The 24925-nt window shown below is 42.5% G+C and overlaps 3 protein-coding genes across 3 annotated transcripts; all 3 read right to left on the reverse strand.

Annotated features, from left to right (window-relative positions):
* Positions 1 to 2895: 2895 nt before the first annotated feature.
* Positions 2896 to 13184, reverse strand: p4ha3 (prolyl 4-hydroxylase, alpha polypeptide III; the record flags this gene model as incomplete). The annotated part of the gene is made up of 13 exons (XM_083685086.1): positions 2896 to 2966; positions 4019 to 4115; positions 4676 to 4744; positions 5133 to 5195; positions 5900 to 6059; positions 7120 to 7184; positions 8954 to 9130; positions 9551 to 9711; positions 9894 to 9945; positions 10197 to 10346; positions 11912 to 12135; positions 12447 to 12601; positions 12997 to 13184. The coding sequence occupies 13 exons, from the start codon at positions 13182 to 13184 to the stop codon at positions 2896 to 2898; spliced, it is 1632 nt and encodes a 543-aa protein (XP_083541212.1).
* A 1598-nt stretch (positions 13185 to 14782) lies between these two features.
* Positions 14783 to 15742, reverse strand: LOC310815351 (odorant receptor 131-2-like; the record flags this gene model as incomplete). The annotated part of the gene is made up of 1 exon (XM_083685087.1): positions 14783 to 15742. One exon carries the CDS (start codon positions 15740 to 15742, stop codon positions 14783 to 14785), a length of 960 nt encoding a protein of 319 aa, XP_083541213.1.
* Positions 15743 to 18524: 2782 nt separating this feature from the next.
* LOC310815352 (prolyl 4-hydroxylase subunit alpha-3-like) lies at positions 18525 to 24279 on the reverse strand (the record flags this gene model as incomplete). The annotated part of the gene is made up of 7 exons (XM_083685088.1): positions 18525 to 18531; positions 18988 to 19172; positions 20827 to 20987; positions 21170 to 21215; positions 23007 to 23230; positions 23542 to 23696; positions 24092 to 24279. The coding sequence occupies 7 exons, from the start codon at positions 24277 to 24279 to the stop codon at positions 18525 to 18527; spliced, it is 966 nt and encodes a 321-aa protein (XP_083541214.1).
* Between the last annotated feature and the right edge of the window lie 646 nt (positions 24280 to 24925).

The raw sequence follows: 24925 nt of genomic DNA on the forward strand, positions 1-24925 counted from the left end.
AAACTCACAAACACTATTGGCCTTTAGTAGACTCTGAATACACTGGTAATCTCAGTTGCCACAACTCAATTGTCATATCATTTTACACCAGTGGAGGATGATGGAGGTAGAAATTAGAGGATGGTTCATTGTAATGCATGGAATGGAATGAGTAATGGTATCAAATATTCCTCATTTCATTACATGTATTACAATGAGCCCATCCTCCGATTTCTACCTCCACCAGCCTCCCCTGCCTTACATTCTTGTTTCACTTATGTGCCCTACAGCGTAAGTTGTTTTCTTTTATTTCCGAAGTGGTTTCACTAACTAATCTCTAATTAGTATTTTACTTTTTTTTTTTTTTTACTAACTAACATCTTTAATGAGATGCTTTTACATCCTTTACATGTCTTCTTTTACTTCAGTACAATACAGTGTGTTCTTTTTACTTGTGTAGGCCTACTCTTGAAATATGATGATAGAATCTCCTGATAGTGTCTTATGTTCCAAATAGAGACTGTTTGGACACAGAGGAAAAAACTCTTGGTGCTTAGCAACACATTCAGCAGCCGTGTGTGTGTTGTGGTGATCAGAGCAACAGTGAGTGCCTAGGTCCAATAGGAATTGCCACAGTGCAAAGGAAAGGCCTGTGCCCTGTGAACTCTGAGGAAATGTCAAATTTTACAGTCCAGTGTAAAAAACGACTCTACTATCAGATGATCAGTAAGTATGTTCAGTATGCTCTAATAATGAAATACAGCTCTTGATAATAATGAGAATGGCTTCTAGATACTGTAATGAGAGTGGAACAACTGTATCTCATCTTAAACCACAGCAAAATTGCATACGCTTTTGTGGTCATAGCAGACATTGTAAATAAATTATGTGTAACCTCAAAACATGTAACGCTATTTCTTGAGCACAAAATATACGCCATTGAAATCAAGTGATATTTGCATGTTATGCATTTGCTCCATACTTTTTGTTGGTGGCCATGCATGCAGAAATCACTGTCACTACTTTTGAATATATTAAATAAATGCACCATATGTACAGTATACTTTGCTCATATGATAGTCAGTTGCCTAAAATCAGACTGTACACTGATATCCATAAGACAAAATATCATTAATATAAATGCAAAATATTATAAATATAAATATATATACATTTTAGCTAGCTAATTTATTGCACTTGACATGAAGTCAAAAAAGTACAGTAGTTGATTGCTGAAATAAGATATGCTCACTATGTAATGATCAGCTGAGTCTATACGCATGTAAAAAAAACAGGCCTTTGGTGAAGGAAGTGCTGCATAAAATCATACAACAACACAATAACATTTCAAAAATTCGTATTTATTGATTAATTTAGCAAATTACAAAGAATGTCTTTGAACCCATTTTTATAGGGAACTGCAGAACTTGCATCCACCTTTGCATTCTGTCAAACAGGGGCCTCCTGTCCATCGACTCCAGAGGGAACAATCAGGTCCTACTGCTTAGGAATGCAGCTGGGAGCATGCAGCATTCCTGCAGTATATGACCTGTGTGTGTGTGTGTGTGTGTGTGTGTGTGTGTGTGTGTGTGTGTGTGTGTGTATACATGGAGGCGGGGGGGGTGTAGGACGGCGGGGGAGTGGTGAGATATTATCCCTCTCTCCCATTTCTCCACACTCCCAGTCACTCAAGGAGCAGCCCGCCCCAAAGAATCACACTCACACAGAGAATCCCCTTGGAGCCTCCAGCCCCTACAGTACATTTCAGAGTATTTTACTCCTCACTCTCTTCTCATGGACAAAGTGTGAAAGCTGGCACACACTCACTCTTCACCAATGAGTTTTGACCTACAAAGAGACAAATGCTTGAATGGTATGCAGACAGACACAAACCAGGGTCCGAAACCAGCATTGAAGCAGATGTTTTGCCAATCATTGGGGTTACAGAGCATGACTAATGATGCCTCTAAAGCTGAAGAAGAAGGCTAAACAGGTTTGACTCATAATAACTATCCCATTAGTTACAAGGCGATGAGCAACACAGAGTGTTCTGAACACTGTGCCTCTCAGTGGGAGACATGACTACCTCATCTCCTTTGGTTTCCTGAGAATGAATGAACAAATGGCAACTATTCCTCACCAGCCGCACAGACTACACAGAGTCTCCCTCTGAATTATTCACAACACTCGCCTCAACTACATTCTTAAGCAGTGAGCGCTTAATATAATACAGTCAATGCTTGTGAGATGGTTACAGAAGTAGAAGAAAAACCGGATTAAGATCAGTCATGTGGTTGCTTATCATATCAGCCCATGTGTTAAGGAGAGTATCCTGCTGATTCAGTGCATCAATTTTCAAGGGGCTGCATTATAAGTCAAGTTTTTTTTCTCTCAAACAAACTGACACCGGAGGCAAACAGCCTCGCAGAGTTAACTGAAACCAGCCCAGTGTGTGAGGGTAGTGGGTAGAGGCCTCTCTCCCTCTGCAGGGACTGCACTGGGAAGTACATAGGAGAAAGAGGCCGCTCTGCCTTTGGGGCCGATTGCCAAAATGACCCACCCCCCCCACCCCCACCCCCACCCCCACCCCCACGCCACCCCCTGCTCCAAGGCCCCCCTCCTTCCCAAAACCAACTCAGCGAGCCTCCTGCCATTCCAGCCCCCTCCAGGCAGAAGTGTCCATGCTCCATATTCCCCTGGGCCTGGAGCTCCTCCAATCAAAGATGCAGCAGACTTCTGCCTGACTGCTGGTTGCCTTCCTTCCCCTCCCCCTGCTGCTCTCTCCTTCCTTCCCTCCCTCCCTCCCTCCCTCCCTCCCTCCCTCCCTCCCTCTCTGCCTGCGCGCTGCGGCTCCATTGTGGAGGCTGGCTCTTGTACTCCAAGCGGTCCCAGACGCTGGTCTCTCACTCTTCCCTCTCACTCCTCAGGATTGGGGCTGCAGCGCCGCTGGAACTCCTGACCGTACTCATGGATCCATTTGTTGGCCACTAGAAGCAGAGCCAACAGTGAGTATGTGTTACTGTATGTTCAACCAGTTGTCAAAGATATACAGTAGGTTTAAGCAGATAAACAGTAGAAAACAGATCAACACAACAGAGGGATGCATCTTAAAAACATGACAAATGAAAACTGTTCTACTTCTAAACTGGTAGATAACAACTAAATGTATCAAAAAACCGCCATTGCTCCTAACCAAATTATAACATCTCTCAAAGAAGCATTACCTAATACAATAATGCTGTATGAATAAAACTGCACAGTTCACAACTAACCTGGGCCCATTTTCCAAAACCTTCATTAACCTATGAAGATGTATATTATGAAGGGAATCATTGTCAGAACCCTTGTCAGGCCAGTAACTGATGAACAAATATTTTGAAAAAAAAGGGACTGACACTTTCAGCAGTAAATTTCTCTCGCATACAGACCCTTACAGTAATTACTATTAACACCTCTCTCTGTGTGAGTTTCCTTGAGCATTATCCATGACAGTAGTATCCAGGATGGAGTTAAGTTATGTGGAATGGAGGTTGCACATGTTTAACATCCCAGAGCAGTGCTCAGTGTCTGACCTGTGCTCTGCATTGTGCCTCACTGTATCTCTCTAACGTAGCACAGATGTTGCCCAGCAGTTGTGCAGTAACTCCAATATAACAGACAGGGATTAGCTACTGGTCCCTCAGACTGTTAACCACTCACCGACCACTTACTGTATATGAGGCAACGACAATGCTGTATAGTGACTATTGGAAAAGATCATTCAGATTAAAATTCAGAATTAATGTAATATTTAAGAATGAAGGTACAGTACAGTAATACAGGTGCTTCACCAGCTGTCACTGCCTGTACACTCTTAGAACCAAAAAGAGGTTTTCGGCTTGGAGAACCTTTTGAATAACCCTTTTAGGTGCCATGTAGAACTCTCTCTGTTAAAGAAGGTGAAGAATCCTTTTTTTGAAGAATTGTGTTCATCGGGAATTGTGTTCATCGGGAACTGAGAGATTTTAATTTTGCCTTAGTAAAGCCTCTCACGTCTCACCCCATTTGTCCCCAACTAGAACAGGGCAACCAGCATGCAGAGTGTCCCCATCCCCTCGGCCATTCCTATGGAGGTTCCACCAGAAGAGGGCAGCATTCTGGAACACAAAAGACATTGGAAATGTGTCACCAAAAACAATGGAGAAAGAAAAAGTCTTAAAACCGTGTCTAGAATTTGTGTGGTCCACCTACCAATCCTAACGCCAAAGGCCTATGCATAACTGTGCATGGCTGTGTTCCAAATACAACAGCTCGACATAGATAACGAAGACAGGGGACCCAGTGAGTGCCTCATTATTTTTCCAATACTTGCAAGGCAGGAAGTGAAACCCCAATTAAACCAAGGTTGAAAGGTTAAACCCCGGTGAGGCCATTTCAACAGCAGCTCGTTTATTAGTCCAAACACACTCTCTACCTCCTCTTGACACAACAGCCCTTCTGTCATTAGATACCTTGCGGCAGACACCACTCAAAACATCACCATGTTAATGAATGATTTGGCCTGTCAGAGGAAGGAATCTCTTCTTATTCCTGATGCCATTTTGACAGCCGCACTGAGTGAAGGCTTTAACAGCGTGTTCTGGCTTGAATTAATTTGGTTGTGAAAACAAAAGAAGATTAAGGTTAGCTACATGACATGTGCAGACGGTGCACTTACCTCCACAACAGGAACGCTGAAGTTAGCGTGGATGAAGGCTGTGGACCCACCTGCCTCGACAGAGCTGAGCTGCAGATGATGACAACATTCTCCATGAGTTGTGTCTAGCCACTCTGTGCACGTGTCATTAAAAGCCATCCGGGATACTCTGGAGTTTGTCCAAAGTTCACAAGCTGTCCTTCTACTCTATTGCCTTCCGCCTTGACAGGAATGTTAAACTTAGGCTGAAGAATAACTAACAATTTCTAGAGGAAAATACTGTATTCAATTGCAGGCACTGAGGCAATCTAGCATAAGCCTACTGCAAATATGCATTTAATTATTTCTACAAATGAGAGTACAGTAACATGGAGGATAACCAAAGACACCTAATACTTATAGTCTATGTATATGATAACATGAAGTAGTATCATATGATATATTATACTTATACCGGTACGCATTCTTATATACTTACGTATATCATAAAGGTTGCCACTCGATTCCCAGTGTTAAGCCTAAACAGGGGGCTCGATGCCGACTGGTTACATGAAGGAAAAGTAATCGTGACACAGGGGATAACATATCATTAATCCATTTTAGATTTGAGGGACATTCCAACAATCATATCATGTCACATCACTCAAGATGTGTAATGGCAAAAAATATATTTGTACTATTTTGTTTTAGTTTTATACTGAAATGTATTGACCTTTCTGTGACCCAATGTACTTTGTTATTTTTAATTATGTGACTGAGGAAGAACCAAAACCGACTGCTCCTTCTCCTTGCATCAAAGATGTTATGTGACCTTGGAACACTCCTAACTGCAGGCTGAGGTTAGAGATAGTGGCTCACAACGCCTACGCTTCTTTCCCAGCTTCTTTATTAGCAAATAGGTGCAAGATATGTTTACCCCTAGACCTATGACGTATGAGCATTGGAGTTAAGGATGGTCTTCTCCTCATTCACAGCATCAGTATCTGAATCCACACTGTTGGTGAAGGAATGCTGATCCAGCTGACCAACGTTGTATAATACTTTCTATATGCATTAAAACTCTCAACTGAGACCAAACATCGTTAATTGTTGTTCACTGAAAGATTTCCATAACAGATGAATACAGTAAATGAAGGTACTGTAGGCCCATAGTTAGGTGGACAATTATACATGTATAAAGGTTTATCTAAGAGCACAAAAACATAAATGTTCAAAAGACATTTTGATAAAGACAAACTCACACACCGTTGCATGATCAAAATGGGGTTCGTAATGACCTCCAATCCCATAATTCACCACTTGGAGGTACTCGGCATATGGAGGTTGGACATTTAGACCAGTGACCATGGTGATGCGCTGGTCCAGACACCCAACTACGGGGTGTGCTGTCTCCTTCAGCCATGCACTGAAAAACAAGCCACAACACACTCTTAGAAAAAAGTTTCTTCCTAATAATGTGTAATAAGCGTTCTTTGGCAAATCAGTGTAGGAGAACCCTTTCCACAGACGGTTCTAAATGGAACCCCAAAAAGGTTCTGCAAAGGGTTCTTCCACAGGAACAGCTGAAGAACCCTCTTGGAAACCTTTATTCTGAGAATGTAAGCCAGAATCCCCCTCATAATATCGATAAATGTACTGTCATGCCCCTTCTCCTTTTATTAAAAAGCCATGTCAAAGTGCATTACACAGTAAACTACAGCGTACTATAGGTTTCAGGTTATAGCTAACGGGCGTGAAATCATGTGAAGCCTATAAAATTAGCCCAAGCATTTTACTGTGTATATATTCAGTGTTAGCTGTATGGATGCATTGTTCTGTGGTTGAGATTTTATCACCACTTTAAGTGTTACGAGAGGGAACTATAAAACACCAATTTCAGTTTGCTGATGTTTATCGTGAAAGAGGATGACACAGGCATAAAGTATGACAGCATAAACCTTGAAATAAAATGAAATTGTAACATTTACTGTACAGTAGATAGTAGCAGACGTGGGTTCAAACAGTATTTAGACATTTTGAAATCTCCTGCACAATCATGAGTCATGAACAATGTCAAATAGAGCAGTGAAATGTATGCTAATCCGCAAAGTACAGCACCTACTGTAATAATCCTTATGGTACGCAAAATAATAGACAATCTAGACACAGATAAGGTATTGTTATTCAGTTGGGCTAAATCAGCTGGCAATGTGAATGAGGGGGAAAGAATATAACTATGGGATCTGAGAGACCCCTCTGAGTGAAGGGGATGATGCCATGCAAAGCTGGGTTCAAGCTGTACATGATTGAGTTTGTCTGGCGCAATGGAACCAATGGAGTAGTCTGAACAGTGCAAACCCTGCCCATCTGGCACTCCAAAGAAGCTAAAGCAAGCGCTCAAAGTGTTTTGAAAATGTTCAAATACTATTTCAACCCTGTCTGGTAGAGAGTACATAGTAACAAATAGGACATGTATCCCATCCTACCTCTTGCTGATGCGATACTCTGCAGTGGCCTGTTTCTCACCAGATGCCACCACAGATCTCCTTAACTGATGGCACGAAAGGAAAGAAAACATTTGTCAATATTTCAATCCATTCATTCTGCAGTAAAATTTACCATATGACCATCTGCAGGACTTCACCATATGACAGCGAAACATGAGTGATGTGAGCGAGGAAAGAGAACATTCCAAATGAATATGACAAATACAAGTGTGAAATAACTCAACAACTAGCTCGAAAGAGCATGCAATTGCAGAGGGAGCCATGATGGAAATACTTGACTGGCACTTCTATCTTCTTCAACCCCGCTCTCTTGAGACTTGAGACCAGACAGCTAATACTAAGCCAAGCAAGAACAGCATGAATACCATGCACAGGGCATGGAGTGCTGCTCCACACTTGATGATTAATACGCACGTGCGCACACACACACACACACACACACACACACACACACACACACACACACACACACACACACACACACACACACACACACACACACACACCAAATACCCCAAGCCTGGTTTTAATCAACCCACCAGAACGCAGTCAAATGTTGACATAATATCGAAATAAGTGGAGGGATTTCCATCCGAAGAAGGGGCTGGAAAATTCATTGAACAGTGCCAAAACCTCACACAAGCTATAGGACATAATTTAAAGAGTTGCCGCATCTTGCCAGAATAACTGAGTCAGTACAAATGCTTACTATATAAGTATAATAGATCTTTCAATACTGCCAACAACGACCAGATCATATTTTCCATTGGCTGTTGAGGTGAGAAGACAAATCCTAGAAGAGTTTTTACCCATTGAGCCCAGGGTATTTGGACAGTCTGGAGCAATGTCAAGGATTAGATGTAATGGACCCCGTATTTCTCGCTAAATGGTTGGAACCATGTCAACTATTCATCCAAAGGGGTTTTTGCGAGATCCCTTATCCTCTCAATATTGTTCCACTTCCCAGATTGAAATCACTGCAAAGCAAAGTCGATGCAGATGCAAGCAAAAAAGTCTTGATGGACATACAGTCTTTTTGGCATGTTTAATCAGACTATAAATATTTGTGTTGGCTTCTGACCAAGTCACAGGACAGAGACAGAGTGATGCTAAACACATTGCTACATAAAGTATTTGAGATCACAACATTCTCACAACAGTGAGGATAGAAAGATGCCTTCAATAAACTGTCATTGAGTGCCGATGTAGTTCAAAGTTTCACTTGAGCAAAACAAATGAGCAAAAACACCTGAGCAGCGGTCTTAGAGGCCAGACCACAGGAGAAAAAAATGGAGATGGGAAACATCCTAAAATAACTCTAATCACAGTGGGGCTAAAACGATCAATGTGTTCAGTCACTCTCCTGCACAATCTCCAAAGGAGTCATAAAATAAATGAAATAGACTGGTGATAGATTTATGCTTATCCACAAAGTACAGCACTTACTGTAATAATCCTTACAGTGTGCAAAAATAATAATAATCTAGACACAGATCTGTTCCAGTAAGGCAATGTTATACAGTGGGGTGAGGTGAATCGTTTGTATCAATAGATTTTCAGTGGGCTGAATGGGCTGGCAATGTAAATTAGGGGGCAAGAGTATATAGTAAGAAACTAGTGAAGGGGGTAATACCATACAGTCCTGGGTTCAAGATGTACTTGACAGAGTTTGCTTGGCAGAATGGACCCAATGGAATAGTCTTAAAAAGTGTGAACCCCATCCATCTGACACTCCAGACACACTCAAGCAAACGCAAAATGATATATTTTGATCCAGGTACGATACCATGGCGCCAGACACTAACCGACTCACCCCTGTCTGGGCAAGATCCCTGATGCTCTCTGCCTCTGTGTCTGTGATGAAGCTGTGGTAGAGGACTACAAACGGCTGCAGGCTCAGCACCTCTCGTCTGATTGGCTGCAGCAGCAGGCCAGGACTGTCGTTGGTGAAGTAGTCACAGAACAGCCAGGGTTTTTCATAATGCTTTGGCTGTGAGGAGCAGAGAAGAAGCAGTCCATCTGAAGTCCTTTACTGGCATCAAAACAAGAGGAAAGCAAGCGTGTGTTCTTTTTCTCCTAAAAACTAGTTTTTTTTAAAACTATTCTCTCTCTGCAAGACTGTCCAAGTCTCTGCACGTTATTGAAAACCACAACTGTTTTGAACATAAAGCGGTGGTGAATCATAATGTTTGACTCAAATGTAATCATTGTCATTAAAGGGACAGCAATGAATGGTTTATGTAGCTCTTTGGTGCATTGCTCTAAAACGTTCCAGGTTTCTAGTCATAACTAATTCATATATGTATGTTGCGTGTGAATTCTGTACTGTCCTGCTCAGTTGAGTGTAAGTCTGTGATATGTGTAACTGCATGCTGATTAATCATCATCATCGTCATCATCATCATTATACCTGAGTGCCCTGAGTCCGACAGAGTCTTTCATAGGTGTTCCTGGTCCTGAGATAGGTGGTGTTGGGCCTCTTCAACCCACTATTGCTAGGTAAGGATGGGCTCTCCACAAGCAGCCTCTCGTACTTCTCTACATTCTGCAAAACTCTTCCGTTCAGGGGATCTTAAAGGAAGGAAACCATGCACGTAAAAAAGTAAGGACAGTATACAGTACTTTCGGGGCGACAATTTGACAACATCATTATTTTTTAGGGGGCGTATATGCCTGCAGATGTTGACCAGTTTGCCTCTGTCTTTCTCCTGCTATGGGACAGTTGTGGGATGTTTTAACTGGGAAACGCTCACCATGGTTCAGCAACTCCTGAGAGAGACTCAGTGCATAGGAGACATTTCCTGTCTGAAACAACAACGTGAAAAATGTAAGTCAAATAGGATCAAATTCTTTTCAAGCAGTATTTACTTTGAATAGTACAGTAGGGTCTAACAACTGACATCATGGTTCATGGTTTGCAACAATTAATAAAAAAATGTATATTTTGGGTTATGATAAGGTTAGAAAGTTGTACTAAGCTCATAAGTCACATTTCTCAATGGGTGTACTGCGTATAATGAATTTGCATGACCAAAAAGATGAATCTTCAAATACACCTTGAAGTGAGAGAAGGCAAGGTGGTCCAGAGCATCCTCCAGAGTGCCTTCATTCTCTGGGCTCCATTCTCCCCCTGGCCCTCGGAACAGTCTCACTGACTCCTCCAGCCACTGCACTGAGTGGTAGTAATCCTCCAGCTCATAGGCTACCTGAAACACCACCAGGGGATATAAGGATCTTCAGTGGGCATCACTGTATGTATAGTACTGAGCTCTGTCATAAGGCAGTGGGCCATAGGCTTGAACAGTCATAAATTTAAACACAGGGTTCAAATTACACAACGACTCTTAGGGGTACCCCCGAGCACCCCTGTCATTTGAAACGATGAGAAAAGATGAGAATGACTTACGCTTAATTGGAACATGAGTCATACTTGAAAATGTGTACTTTTTAAAGCACTGAAATATTATTCTCCCAAATCTAAAGCTGAGAATAGAAAATCACATAAAGTACACCGTGACAGAGGAAATGTGAGCAGGAAACGTGAGCAATAAACAAACAAACTAACCCTGTTAACTTTAACCACTGGGTTATACCCAGCATTAAAAAGCAGTTGGACCAAACTATTACTCTGTGCCATGCTGACAACACCCTAAACTCAGCATCTGTTTACATGGCTGCACATGATCTTAGTCTCAGCTCAAATGAAGGCAAACTCTCTGCTCTACTCCACATTCTCAACAACTTTTTTTAGGGAAAGATGATGTCTTTTCCACACAAGATGATGTCCCTCCCACACAGCGCCCTTGTGAACTGCCACTGTACTTGTACAGAAGAACTCATTGTAGAGATTATCATATTTGTCAGAGTGAGGCAACACTCTGGTCTCCCCAGTATGAATCCCTAGACCAGAAACAATGCAATGAATTAAAGTATCTCTCCAATCTCTCACCACAGGGTATGACAGGCTTGGAACAAAACTGTTTTATAGTCCTCTGGTATGGGATGCTAATACAAACCCCCCTACCACCAGATGCACACACTTCTCCAATCAGCTACACTATTGTCTAGTCTTGTCCATGTTTTATCTATTCTGATAAAGGTCTAGGATGGCCAAAACATGGTTTTTACTCTAGAATAATACCATTTTATTTTGTTAAAGGGATGGTTTACCCAAATTGGTGTTCCTAACCCTGAAAGAACTCTATGGTCAAGGAAAGACTTCAATCCGCACTTTGGTTCTGTTTATCTGGGCACTGTTTGAAATATCATGCCTGAATCATCTTAAAAGTAATTAAAATCAAGTCATTGAGTCTTTTCAGAGATTTTCAAGTTAGTGACAGTACCCAGATAAACAGAACCAAAGTGTGGATTGAAGTCTGTCCTTTTCAGTGTACTCCTTTCAGGGTAAGGAACCTGAATCTGGGTATACTATATACCTTTAACTTCTTTATTACATGACTATTCCAAGACTAGTTTTCACAGCACCATCTGCCTCAAAGCTACTACCTCCTACATGTAATATACTGTATCCCACATCTCCAGCAGAGAAGTCAGAGGGCAATGAGTTCATGGATCCCTTTTGGTCACCCCCCCCCGCATTCCCATCCCCCACACCCCACCCCCACTCCCCCACACCCCCCACTGTGAAGGAAATTCAATAGTGAAGAGGTAGTGAGGAGGTAAGAGAGGTAAAAACAACAGCATAAGTTAATAAACACAAATTAATCAAAATGCCTTGACTTGGTGGTGAGTTACTGGTAGTTGACTGTACCTTTCCAACCAGAAAACAGTCATCACCAGACAGGGGGGTGGATACTGTAGGACTGTAGATGTTGATGGGGTTGCCATTAGTGACGCTCTGGAAGTGGCCTCTCACAAGCCCCCCCACTTGAAGGGCGTATACGTCCTGCAGCCTCATCAGCCCCTTCGCTGCCCCCTGGAGGTCCTCCAGTTTGGGTAAGTTGCCCTCCTCCTCTTTGTAACCAGCCCTGAGGGCTGAAACACAACCATACACCCTTAGAAAAAAGGTTTCTTCGGCTGTTCCTGTAGGAGAACCATTTGAAGAACCTTTTAGAACCCTTTCCACAGAGGTTTCCGTGGCACCAAAGGGTTCCATATGGCACTAAAAAGGGTTCTTCAAAGGCACAGCTGAGTGTAGTGGGTGGGGGTAGGGTGAGGTTGGGGGTGGAGGAGGTGACAGGACAGAAGAGGAGGGGGATGAACCTTCGTAAAAACTTCTGTCCCAGGTGGCAATGTTAGTTATCAGGACCAGATGTGGTTTTTAAGAGGGTAAAAAAGCAACAAACCTTGGGTGTTCTCTTTGGCTTCATCACTGTAGACCACATTCACCCACTCAGATTGCAAGCGTTTGATCAAAGTGAACGCCACCAAAGGGTTTGCCATTGCAGCAGCCGGTCCATTGTACACTTCACTGTGCATGTCAGAAACCTTTGCATAGAACCTGTGTGAAGAGACAGGCTAGTGTGCATCTTAGCTGACATCAGAGGTCTTAACTTGAAAATTAGAGGTCAGATGCCATCACTCTGTATGTGGACAGTGGAAGCTGCAGAGACAATGATGCAATGGTGTTTTGCATGAGATCTTCCATAGTACTCAACTACTACAACTAAATCAAAAAATGACTCAAAACAAGTTATGACAAAGACTAGTCTAGTTTAAGCTATAGGCTGTATGCAAAGTGTTCAAGAGACTAAATGCAAAAGCCCTTGGGTGAAGAGAAAAACTGTTATAAATACAAATATAACAGATAATGGTTATGGTGCAGCAATTTATCCTCTTTAGGATACTTTCGCACGCGTGCAATATTCCTGAAAAACATACCTGTCACTGACTCACCTTTTGATGTCTTTAAGCCTCTCCGATTCCTGCTCAATGTAAGCTTGTAAATGATCGATAAGTTTTCTTTCGACATTTATGGCTTCCTTAACGTTCAATACCGACGTATACATTTCACCAAAAGATAAATGAATCGCAATCAAATAAATTCCACCCAAGACTAAGAAAATAGATTTGAAATAACTCATTTTGCGATGATGTCCTCTGGTTTAAATGGTTACCTACTCTTAGACTAGATTTTGTGTCAACTATAATCTCCATCAATGCCTCTCACTGGGATGAAATTCAAGGTAGATCTTTGTCTGGTTAAAAACCCACTCAAAATCATAATCCTCCCGACGCTGCTTGTCGCGTTCGTGAATCTTCGTAATGTTCTATCTCAACAGACGGCACCGCTTTTACAGCTAAGAGATCAGCTTTCACTTCAACTGTCACCGGGTGGGAGAGACATGGGTTCATCAGAATGTTATAACTTATTACTAATTAATATTTGGCTAAATATATGGCAAATGTTGCACGAGTATTCAGTTAACAGATGCTAAACTAAACTCAGTGACTGAGCTATTAGCAACAGTTTAAACACATTGCATATTGCAACACAATGAATGGAAATTGGGCTACATATGCCTGCTGAAATTACCATCTCACAAACTGATTAGTTCGTTTTACAAAAACAACCCTAATTCCTCTTTGCATACATCTGATTATTTTACAAAACAGAAGTGTTATTCCTGTGAGCGCACATTATTACTTTGAGCGCAGAATCGTGCGTCATTCACAAGTTTGGAATTACAGTGACACCTACTGTATTGGTTTACTATTCCTCCTCCAAGTTTTAGCTTAGTTAATTTCATATTTATGGTTGACAGTGGACACCTTTCTGTCAATGAAAAACGATGTGTTTGTAGACCAACGTAAACGCACAGCTTGGTAAAAATACAAAACAGTTTATTTTTTACTTTAAGTATCCCACTTGCATTATTCATTATTAGCCATCCTATACACAGACTAATAGGCTATTATGATTACGATTGCCACATAAAACTTACAATGAGAACGTATTTATTGATTACGCATGATGAATATTATCATTCTATTATCTATTGGATATTATTCATGATAAATCTTATTTATGATCAAAGTTACCACATGCTTATAGCTGACATAACACGTTATTCAAAGAACCAATGTGAACAATATAAATCAATTAATTCCACTATTAAAAGGAAGGTTTAAAAAACTCCAGATGCCCTGCAGGCTACAATGGCAGTGGTAGGCTAGTAAAACAACACCAGAGATTACGTTTTCAGAGGAATAAGAGAAGATATTGTCCTTGGTCACACACCAGTCTTTTTTATGAATAACATGCAAAATGTTGTAATGCATTGCACCTAACTTTGATGCAATTTCACTTAATTGCCAAACATGTGAACATTTCAAAATATCTGTAATGCAATATTCTAAGATGGCAATATTAGGCGTATATACAGTACAATGCTACATATTCATAAAAGTGCAACATTTAAACTCACACCTAGAGGGCAGCATCACCATGGAATTGATAAGACACAATGTTGAAACTGGTGTTTTAGGACTTGCGAACTGCTGCGTGTTTCTGTTTTGTTGCAAACATAATTTCTATGGCTGTCTACCTTGCTTACATTATTTTGATGTATTGCAACTGACTAATATGTAATGCATATAACGGAGGTTGGTATGTACATTAGATATTACGTTTTCTGTACAGATTGAAAGTTGTCTGTGCAGCTCAGGTGTTTGGACAGGTTCATTTGCCCCCAGGCTTGTCCGTGGCTCTAGGCCTGACCCTGCTTTGTGAGGAGCAGCACAGGAAGGCCCTCCTTATGTGACCTCTGAGGCCCTCGTCCCGCAGGCCGTAGATGAGCGGGCTGAGGAAGCGAGGCAGCAGGATGAAGCAGAAGTAGTTGAAGAAGGAAATGTGCTCCTGCAGCCAGTCGACGTGCAGCCTGATTACGTTCTCAGTGATGTTGTGGGTGAAAGACATCATGCATAGCAGCAGCTGGAAGCCGTGCAGCAGCACCGTGTGCATGGCCCTGCCCGCCGAAGCACGGTCCTGCCGCATCTTCCTGGTCTCCAGCAGGATCCTAATGTAGGTGAACAGGATGATGGCTGCCACCACAGTGAAGAACAACCCGTTGAGGGAGACCTTGAACATTGTCTGGACTGGCGAGGCATTGAGGACGGACGTCTTGCACAACACAGGGGTGGAGAGGACGTCCACCCCAGGCTGAGGTTCTCCCAGAGAGAAGTCCACAATGGGGAGGACACAGCTGATCAGCCACAAGCTCAGGATGATGGCCCAGATGCGGTCGGCTTGCCAGGCTGCCGGGCACCTGAGGGGGTACAATATGGCCACGTAACGCTCCAGTGACATGGCGGCCAGGATTAAAGGAGTGTTCTGGAAGGTGACCGTGGAGAAGAAGAGCAGAGGGGTGCAATAGACGATGGCAACGCGCACCTGGCCCATGATGAAGAGGAAGAGAAGGACGGAGGAGAGGAGCTGCAGGGTGTCGTTGATCAGCATGCAAGCAAAGAGGATGTAGCGTGAGTTCTCCAGGAACTGCCTGTGAGATGCGAAGGTGTGCAGCATGATCACAATGCAGTAGAGGAAGATGATGAAGAACGGGATGACAACACACACCTTGATGATTACGGACAGGCTCTTCTGAGAGGTAACATTGCCTGGAGGCTCTGTCAGGTTCTGCATGTTTCAATATGGCCTGTTGCCTGAAGAATTGTCAAATACAAATCTGAAATGTTGACAGAAATGAAAAGTCAAAGTTCTTAATGCACACAGAGGAGCAACACTTAACAAAGTACTGTATTTTCAGTACATTTCCCCAAAGCTCAATGTCTTCTTCAGGGTACATTTCAGTTCAGTCAATCCAGGAAGCAAATTCAATTTACAATTCACAGATTGCATATAGTGCATTTATTTTCTATAATTTCTTTTTATTTTTTATTTCAGTAAACTGAGAGTGAGAAGCTTTTCAAAAGCTTTCCAATATTTTGTTGTAAATTCAAGTCATCACCTGAACTGACTACTGTATCAATAATAATATTATCAAACACTTTGGACAAAGCAAGTGAAAATGTTCACTCTGTTTCTCTGTTCAAATTAAGACATCTATGAACTTACCTGAGTGTGTTGTCGGTGGAAGACATTCTAGTGGTTTGGAGGTGATGGGTTGTGGATTTTTATACACATTCCCCATAACACCGCCTTGATGCAAAACATCTCTGGGAAAAGTGATTTCTTTATTCCAAATCTGTCAGACAGTTTCTCGATTTCTCAAGGGATAGATTAATTTCAAGCCATTGCCATAATGCATCTTGTTTGCAATTACCGAGTTCCTCATCAGGGAAAATGTTTAATTAGGTTGTTGATATTTACGTATATTGATATTTATGTCTAATTGACCTAGTGCTTTGCTTTGAAAAGTAATCTTTCAAGCAAATTAGATACCAAATGTACCTTAGCAATGCTTCCTGAACTGCACATAATCATGGACCTAATGCTGCTGAGAACCCATTGGTAGGCTACTAGGATATAAACCAAACATTTAGACTTGTTACTATGAAGTACCATCAATAGTTGAAATGTATCCCTATGGGTTTATGGCAATAGAGCAATATCCAAAATATATAATATAAAACAAAATATATTTGTTTTTAGTTGACTCGTTGCCCGCATTTGATTTTAAGACGTGCCATTGACTATGTAGAATTTCCTGTGAACAGGTTTTCGTGCTTGAGAGTGTGCATTCACACTTTTTTTTGCGGAGCAAGAGCTAATAAGGCATGTTGGGAGTAGCCACTCCTGCACATTTTGCCCAGGTGAAATTTATCAGGCCATGACAACACTTTGTCATAGTGTGTATATAACTGCTTATGAGATGACACTTGACTAGAGCGTCATAAAATAATGATGACAAAACTGACCACATTGGCTAAGCTATATAAGCCTATTGGAGAGTTAAATCAGCAAAATAACAGCATGACTAGTTTATCATGAAGTTTCTGCAGCTTAGAGGAAACATTGGTTAACTCAAATGTCGCCCTTGGTCCTTCAGGATGTCCTCTTGGCCTCATGTTACACACATCTCTCTTCTACACGGGAAACATGGGGTTTCAAAAAACAGTCACAAACAGTGCCGTGACTCAGATTGGTCTTCCTGTGGAGGGGAAGGTCAAAGGGGGGTGAATGTAGCAGAGTTGAATTGGAATTTGAGGCATGTATACTCTAATGTTGACCTTGAGCATGTCCTTTTGGCCAACTGGTTGACGGTTGAGGTTCAAACCCCACAACGCCACATTCGAAGGATGCTGTTTTGTTTGTGTGTTTTTTAAACATATCTTGGAAGCTAGTTAGTTCATGGATTTGATCGAATATAGCTCTATGATTTGATACTGACATCTAATAATACGATTTTATTCATATAGCACCTTTCATACATAAGAATGCAGCTCAAAGTGCTGTACAATACTGCGCAAAAGAAAGAAAAAGGAACGGATTAAAAAACGAGAACAACCAAAACATCAGCAAAGTACTGTACAAAGTGCTGTACAGTGCAAGAGCAGATTAAAAACAAGAACAACTATAACATAATGAATCGATACAATAAAAGCAGCATCACTCAATCTAGTTGCATAGATAGTTGATCAATGCAATAAAATCAGCAGAGATAGCACCATAGATAAAATGCTAATTGAAAGCTAAATTGAAGAGAGAGGTTTTTAACTGGCGCTTAAAGATGTTTACTGAGCTTGCTTCCCTGATTTCTTGAGGTACCGTATTCCACAGTTTAGGGACATAGTTAATAATTGCCGCATCACCAACTTTCTTTAGGGTTTTGATATTAACCTTCAATAAGCCAGCAGTTGAGGATCTGAGTGCTTTTGAGAGCGTATAGATTGTCTGCGAATCAGTAAGGTAGGATGGTCCCGGCTCATTTAGTGCTTTAAATATGAGTAGAAGGACTTTGAAGTCAATTCTAAACGATATAGGGAGCCAGTGCAGAGCAGTTAAGACTGGAGTGATATGCTCTCTCCTCTTCGTTTTTGTCAGTAGCCTCACAGAGTTTTGAATAAGTTGGAGCCTGTCTATAGACTTCTTGGGGAGGCCAGTAAAAAGTGCATTAAAGTAGTCAAGTCTACTTGAAATTAAAGCATGAATCAGTTTTTCAGCATCCCGCTGATGTAGGCAAAACAGGAGACCTGCCATGTAAGAACTTTAACTGAGGCAACGTTTCTGTTATGAGGATGTGATGTTATGGGTGAAATGTAGGCCTATGTAAGGCCAGTAAAAGGCCTAACCCTCCACCAGTTTGTTATTGTTTTTAGAGAGAATGACGAAACCCTAAAGGCCTCAGTGCCAGGGATTGTTTGTTTTGGCTCGGGACTTGCATGGGATTGCATTGGCTGAAGAGGGAGGTGTTGTCGGATATCTCCAGGGGTACAGTTAGAGAGCATGGTCCCTTTTCCCCTGCTTAGGAGCTAATTAACAGAATGGTTAATTATTAACAGAGAGCTTATGCCTGGCTTAATTGTGCAACCTTATGTTTTCTTTTGTTTGGCAAACACGGTGGCTTACTGTAATAATCCTTACAGTGTGCAAAAATAATAATAATCTAGACACAGATCTGTTCCAGTAAGGCAATGTTATACAGTGGGGTGAGGTGAATCGTTTGTATCAATGGATTTTCAGTGGGCTAAATGGGCTGGCAATGTAAATTAGGGGGCAAGAGTATATAGTAAGAAACTAGTGAAGGGGGTAATACCATACAGTCCTGGGTTCAAGATGTACTTGACAGAGTTTGCCTGGCAGAATGGACCCAATGGAATAGTCTTAAAAAGTGTGAACCCCATCCATCTGACACTCCAGACACACTCAAGCAAACGCAAAATGATATATTTTGATCCAGGTACGATACCATGGCGCCAGACACTAACCGACTCATCCCTGTCTGGGCAAGATCCCTGATGCTCTCTGCCTCTGTGTCTGTGATGAAACTGTGGTAGAGGACTACAAAGGGCTGCAGGCTCAGCACCTCTCGTCTGATTGGCTGCAGCAGCAGGCCAGGCCTGTCGTTGGTGAAGTAGTCACAGAACAGCCAGGGTTTTTCATAATGCTTTGGCTGTGAGGAGCAGAGAAGAAGTAGTCCATCTGAAGTCCTTTACTGGCATCAAAACAAGAGGAAAGCAAGCATGTGTTCTTTTTCTCCTAAAAACGTGTTTTTTTAAAACTATTCTCTCTCTGCAAGACTGGCCAAGTCTCTGCACGTTATTGAAAACCACAACTGTTTTGAACATAAAGCGGTGGTGAATCATAATGTTTGACTCAAATGTAATCATTGTCATTAAGATTAGATTAGATTAGATTAGATTCAACTTTATTGTCATTGTGCAGAGTACAAGTACAGAGAAAACGAAATGCAGTTAGCGTCTAACCAGAAGTGCAAAATAGCAGAAAGTGCAATGAACAGTATCTACAGGTAGTGCAATATATGAGCAGTAAGTAGTGCAGTATAATATAAGTAGTGCAGTGTAAACAGTATATGAGTAGCAGTAGCATTATAAGCAGAATAAATAAGTTACAGTATGAACAGTGTAGCAGCATATGAGCTGTATAGGTAATGCAGTCTAGCAGTATATATGTATTAACAGTAACATAAGGTAGATAGCAGAATAAACATACATATAAATATGGAATGCCGTATGAACAGTATAAACAGGTATGTACAGTATGTGCAGTGTATTAACAGTAGTATTAAAGAAAATATAGGGATATGTGCATTATGTGCAGTATGAACCGAATAAACAGGTATGTACAGTATGTGCAGTGTATTAACAGTAGTATTAAAGAAAATATAGGGATATGTGCATTATGTGCAGTATGAACCGAATAAACAGGTATGTACAGTATGTGCAGTGTATTAACAGTAGTATTAAAGAAAATATAGGGATATGTGCATTATGTGCATTATGAACAGTATGGACAGATATGTACAGAGAGCAGTGGTATTGAGTAAGAGCAGGGGAGGGGAGTAATAGTGCAATTGTCCGGGTGGGGGGGGGGGGGGTTGCAGGGGTTGCAGGGGTAGGTAGGTTGTCACGTAGGTGCAGTGTTCGAGTTCAGTAGGGTGACAGCCGCAGGGAAGAAGCTGCCTCTGAACCTGCTGGTTCGGGTGCGGAGAGACCTGTAGCGCCTCCCGGATGGGAGTGGGGTGAACAGTCTGTGGTTGGGGTGAGAAGTGTCCTTGACGATGCTGCGTGCCTTACGCAAGCATCGTTTGCTCTGGACAGCCTCAATGGAGGGGAGTGAGGAACCGGTGATGCGTTGGGCAGTTTTCACCACCCTCTGCAGAGCTTTCCGGTCAGATGCCGAGCAGTTGCCATACCAAACGGTGACACAATTGGTGAGGATGCTCTCGATGGTGCAGCGGTAGAAGTTCACCAGGATCTGAGGAGACAGGTGGACCTTCTTTAGTCTCCTCAGGAAGAAGAGACGCTGGTGAGCCTTCTTTATCAGGGTGGAGGTGTTGAGGGTCCAGGAGAGGTCCTCAGAGATGTGGACACCCAGAAACTTGAAGCTGTTGGGGGACAGCAATGAATGGTTTATGTAGCTATTTGGTGCATTGCTCTAAAACGTTCCAGGTTTCTAGTCATAACTAATTCATATATGTATGTTGCGTGTGAATTCTGTACTGTCCTGCTCAGTTGAGTGTAAGTCTGTGATATGTGTAACTGCATGCTGATTAATCATCATCATCGTCATCATCATCATTATACCTGAGTGCCCTGAGTCCGACAGAGTCTTTCATAGGTGTTCCTGGTCCTGAGATAGGTGGTGTTGGGCCTCTTCAACCCACTATTGCTAGGTAAGGATGGGCTCTCCACAAGCAGCCTCTCGTACTTCTCTACATTCTGCAAAACTCTTCCGTTCAGGGGATCTTAAAGGAAGGAAACCATGCACGTAAAAAAGTAAGGACCATATACAGTACTTTCGGGGCGACAATTTGACAACATCATTATTTTTTAGGGGGCGTATATGCCTGCAGATGTTGACCAGTTTGCCTCTGTCTTTCTCCTGCTATGGGACAGTTGTGGGATGTTTTAACTGGGAAAGGCTCACCATGGTTCAGCAACTCCTGAGAGAGTGTTTTTAGGGGGGGGGGGGGCTGAAGGGTTGGGAGGGGGGGGGGTGGTTTCAGCTTCCTGGCAGCTTGGAGAATGTGGCTGGGGGGAGTGAGGGGAGAGAATTTAGCTTCCTGACAGCTTGGGGTATGAAGCTTTTCGTGAGTCTGGTGGTGTGGGCACGGAGGCTCCTATACCTTCTTCCAGAAGGCAGGAGGCTGAACAGACTGTGTGCGGGGTGGCTTGCGTCGCTCACAATCGAGGTAGCTTTGCGGGTGAGGCGGGTGGAGTAAGTCTCTTGCAGGGAAGGGAGTGGGGCACCAATGATCTTAACAGCTGTGTTCACTATGCGTTGCAGTGCTTTCCTGCTGTGTTCGGTGCAGCTACCGCCCCACACAGTGATGCAGCTGGACAGGATGCTTTCAATGGTGCCTTGGTAGAATGTTGTCAGGATAGGTGTGGGAGCTTTCGCTCGCTTCAGCTTGCGGAGGAAGTAGAGGCGCCACTGGGCTGTCTTCGCCAGTGATGCAGTGTTGGTGGTCCAGGAGAGGTCCTCGCTGATGTGCACCCCCAGGAATTTGGTGCTGCTCACTCTCTCCACAGCAGCACCATCGATGGTCAGTGGTGGGTGTTCGGTGTGCCCTCTCCGGAAGTCGACCACAATCTCCTTCGTTTTGCTGACATTCAGCAGGAGGTTGTTGTCTCTGCACCACGCGGTCAGAAGGTTGACCTCCTTCCTGTAGTGGGTCTCGTCGTTCTTGGAGATGAGACCCACCAGAGTTGTGTCGTCCGCAAACTTCACCATGTGATTGGTGCTGTAGGTTGGTGTGCAGATGATGATGTCCCTCCCACACAGCGCCCTTGTGAACTGCCACTGTACTTGTACAGAAGAACTCATTGTAGAGATTATCATATTTGTCAGAGTGAGGGAACACTCTGGTCTCCCCAGTATGAATCCCTAGACCAGAAACAATGCAATGAATTAAAGTATCTCTCCAATCTCTCACCACAGGGTATGACAGGCTTGGAACAAAACTGTTTTATAGTCCTCTGGTATGGGATGCTAATACAAACCCCCCTACCACCAGATGCACACACTTCTCCAATCAGCTACACTATTGTCTAGTCTTGTCCATGTTTTATCTATTCTGATAAAGGTCTAGGATGGCCAAAACATGGTTTTTACTCTAGAATAATACCATTTTATTTTGTTAAAGGGATGGTTTACCCAAATTGGTGTTCCTAACCCTGAAAGAACTCTATGGTCAAGGAAAGACTTCAATCCGCACTTTGGTTCTGTTTATCTGGGCACTGTTTGAAATATCATGCCTGAATCATCTTAAAAGTAATTAAAATCAAGTCATTGAGTCTTTTCAGAGATTTTCAAGTTAGTGACAGTACCCAGATAAACAGAACCAAAGTGTGGATTGAAGTCTGTCCTTTTCAGTGTACTCCTTTCAGGGTAAGGAACCTGAATCTGGGTATACTATATACCTTTAACTTCTTTATTACATGACTATTCCAAGACTAGTTTTCACAGCACCATCTGCCTCAAAGCTACTACCTCCTACATGTAATATACTGTATCCCACATCTCCAGCAGAGAAGTCAGAGGGCAATGAGTTCATGGATCCCTTTTGGTCACCCCCCCCCCCCCCCCCCCCCCCGCATTCCCATCCCCCACACCCCACCCCCACACCCCCCACTGTGAAGGAAATTCAATAGTGAGGAGGTAGTGAGGAGGTAAGAGAGGTAAAAACAACAGCATAAGTTAATAAACACAAATTAATCAAAATGCCTTGACTTGGTGGTGAGTTACTGGTAGTTGACTGTACCTTTCCAACCAGAAAACAGTCATCACCAGACAGGGGGGTGGATACTGTAGGACTGTAGATGTTGATGGGGTTGCCATTAGTGACGCTCTGGAAGTGGCCTCTCACAAGCCCCCCCACTTGAAGGGCGTATACGTCCTGCAGCCTCATCAGCCCCTTCGCTGCCCCCTGGAGGTCCTCCAGTTTGGGTAAGTTGCCCTCCTCCTCTTTGTAACCAGCCCTGAGGGCTGAAACACAACCATACACCCTTAGAAAAAAGGTTTCTTCGGCTGTTCCTGTAGGAGAACCATTTGAAGAACCTTTTAGAACCCTTTCCACAGAGGTTTCCGTGGCACCAAAGGGTTCCATATGGCACTAAAAAGGGTTCTTCAAAGGCACAGCTGAGTGTAGTGGGTGGGGGTAGGGTGAGGTTGGGGGTGGAGGAGGTGACAGGACAGAAGAGGAGGGGGATGAACCTTCGTAAAAACTTCTGTCCCAGGTGGCAATGTTAGTTATCAGGACCAGATGTGGTTTTTAAGAGGGTAAAAAAGCAACAAACCTTGGGTGTTCTCTTTGGCTTCATCACTGTAGACCACATTCACCCACTCAGATTGCAAGCGTTTGATCAAAGTGAACGCCACCAAAGGGTTTGCCATTGCAGCAGCCGGTCCATTGTACACTTCACTGTGCATGTCAGAAACCTTTGCATAGAACCTGTGTGAAGAGACAGGCTAGTGTGCATCTTAGCTGACATCAGAGGTCTTAACTTGAAAATTAGAGGTCAGATGCCATCACTCTGTATGTGGACAGTGGAAGCTGCAGAGACAATGATGCAATGGTGTTTTGCATGAGATCTTCCATAGTACTCAACTACTACAACTAAATCAAAAAATGACTCAAAACAAGTTATGACAAAGACTAGTCTAGTTTAAGCTATAGGCTGTATGCAAAGTGTTCAAGAGACTAAATGCAAAAGCCCTTGGGTGAAGAGAAAAACTGTTATAAATACAAATATAACAGATAATGGTTATGGTGCAGCAATTTATCCTCTTTAGGATACTTTCGCACGCGTGCAATATTCCTGAAAAACATACCTGTCACTGACTCACCTTTTGATGTCTTTAAGCCTCTCCGATTCCTGCTCAATGTAAGCTTGTAAATGATCGATAAGTTTTCTTTCGACATTTATGGCTTCCTTAACGTTCAATACCGACGTATACATTTCACCAAAAGATAAATGAATCGCAATCAAATAAATTCCACCCAAGACTAAGTAAATAGATTTGAAATAACTCATTTTGCGATGATGTCCTCTGGTTTAAATGGTTACCTACTCTTAGACTAGATTTTGTGTCAACTATAATCTCCATCAATGCCTCTCACTGGGATGAAATTCAAGGTAGATCTTTGTCTGGTTAAAAACCCACTCAAAATCATAATCCTCCCGACGCTGCTTGTCGCGTTCGTGAATCTTTGTAATGTTCTATCTCAACAGACGGCACCGCTTTTACAGCTAAGAGATCAGCTTTCACTTCAACTGTCACCGGGTGGGAGAGACATGGGTTCATCAGAATGTTATAACTTATTACTAATTAATATTTTGCTAAATATATGGCAAATGTTGCATGAGGGTTCAGTTAACAGATGCTAAATAAACTCAGTGACTGAGCTATTAGCAACAGTTTAAACACATTGCATATTGCAACACAATGAATGGAAATTGGGCTACATATGCCTGCTGAAATTACCATCTCACAAACTGATTAGTTCGTTTTACAAAAACAACCCTAATTCCCCTTTGCATACATCTGATTATTTTACAAAACAGAAGTGTTATTCCTGTGAGCGCACATTGTTACTTTGAGCGCAGAATCGTGCGTCATTCACAAGTTTGGAATTACAGTGACACCTACTGTATTGGTTTACTATTCCTCCTCCAAGTT

Source organism: Argentina silus (assembly GCF_951799395.1).
Source record: "Argentina silus genome assembly, chromosome: 14".
In the NCBI taxonomy this organism is placed as follows: domain Eukaryota; kingdom Metazoa; phylum Chordata; class Actinopteri; order Argentiniformes; family Argentinidae; genus Argentina; species Argentina silus.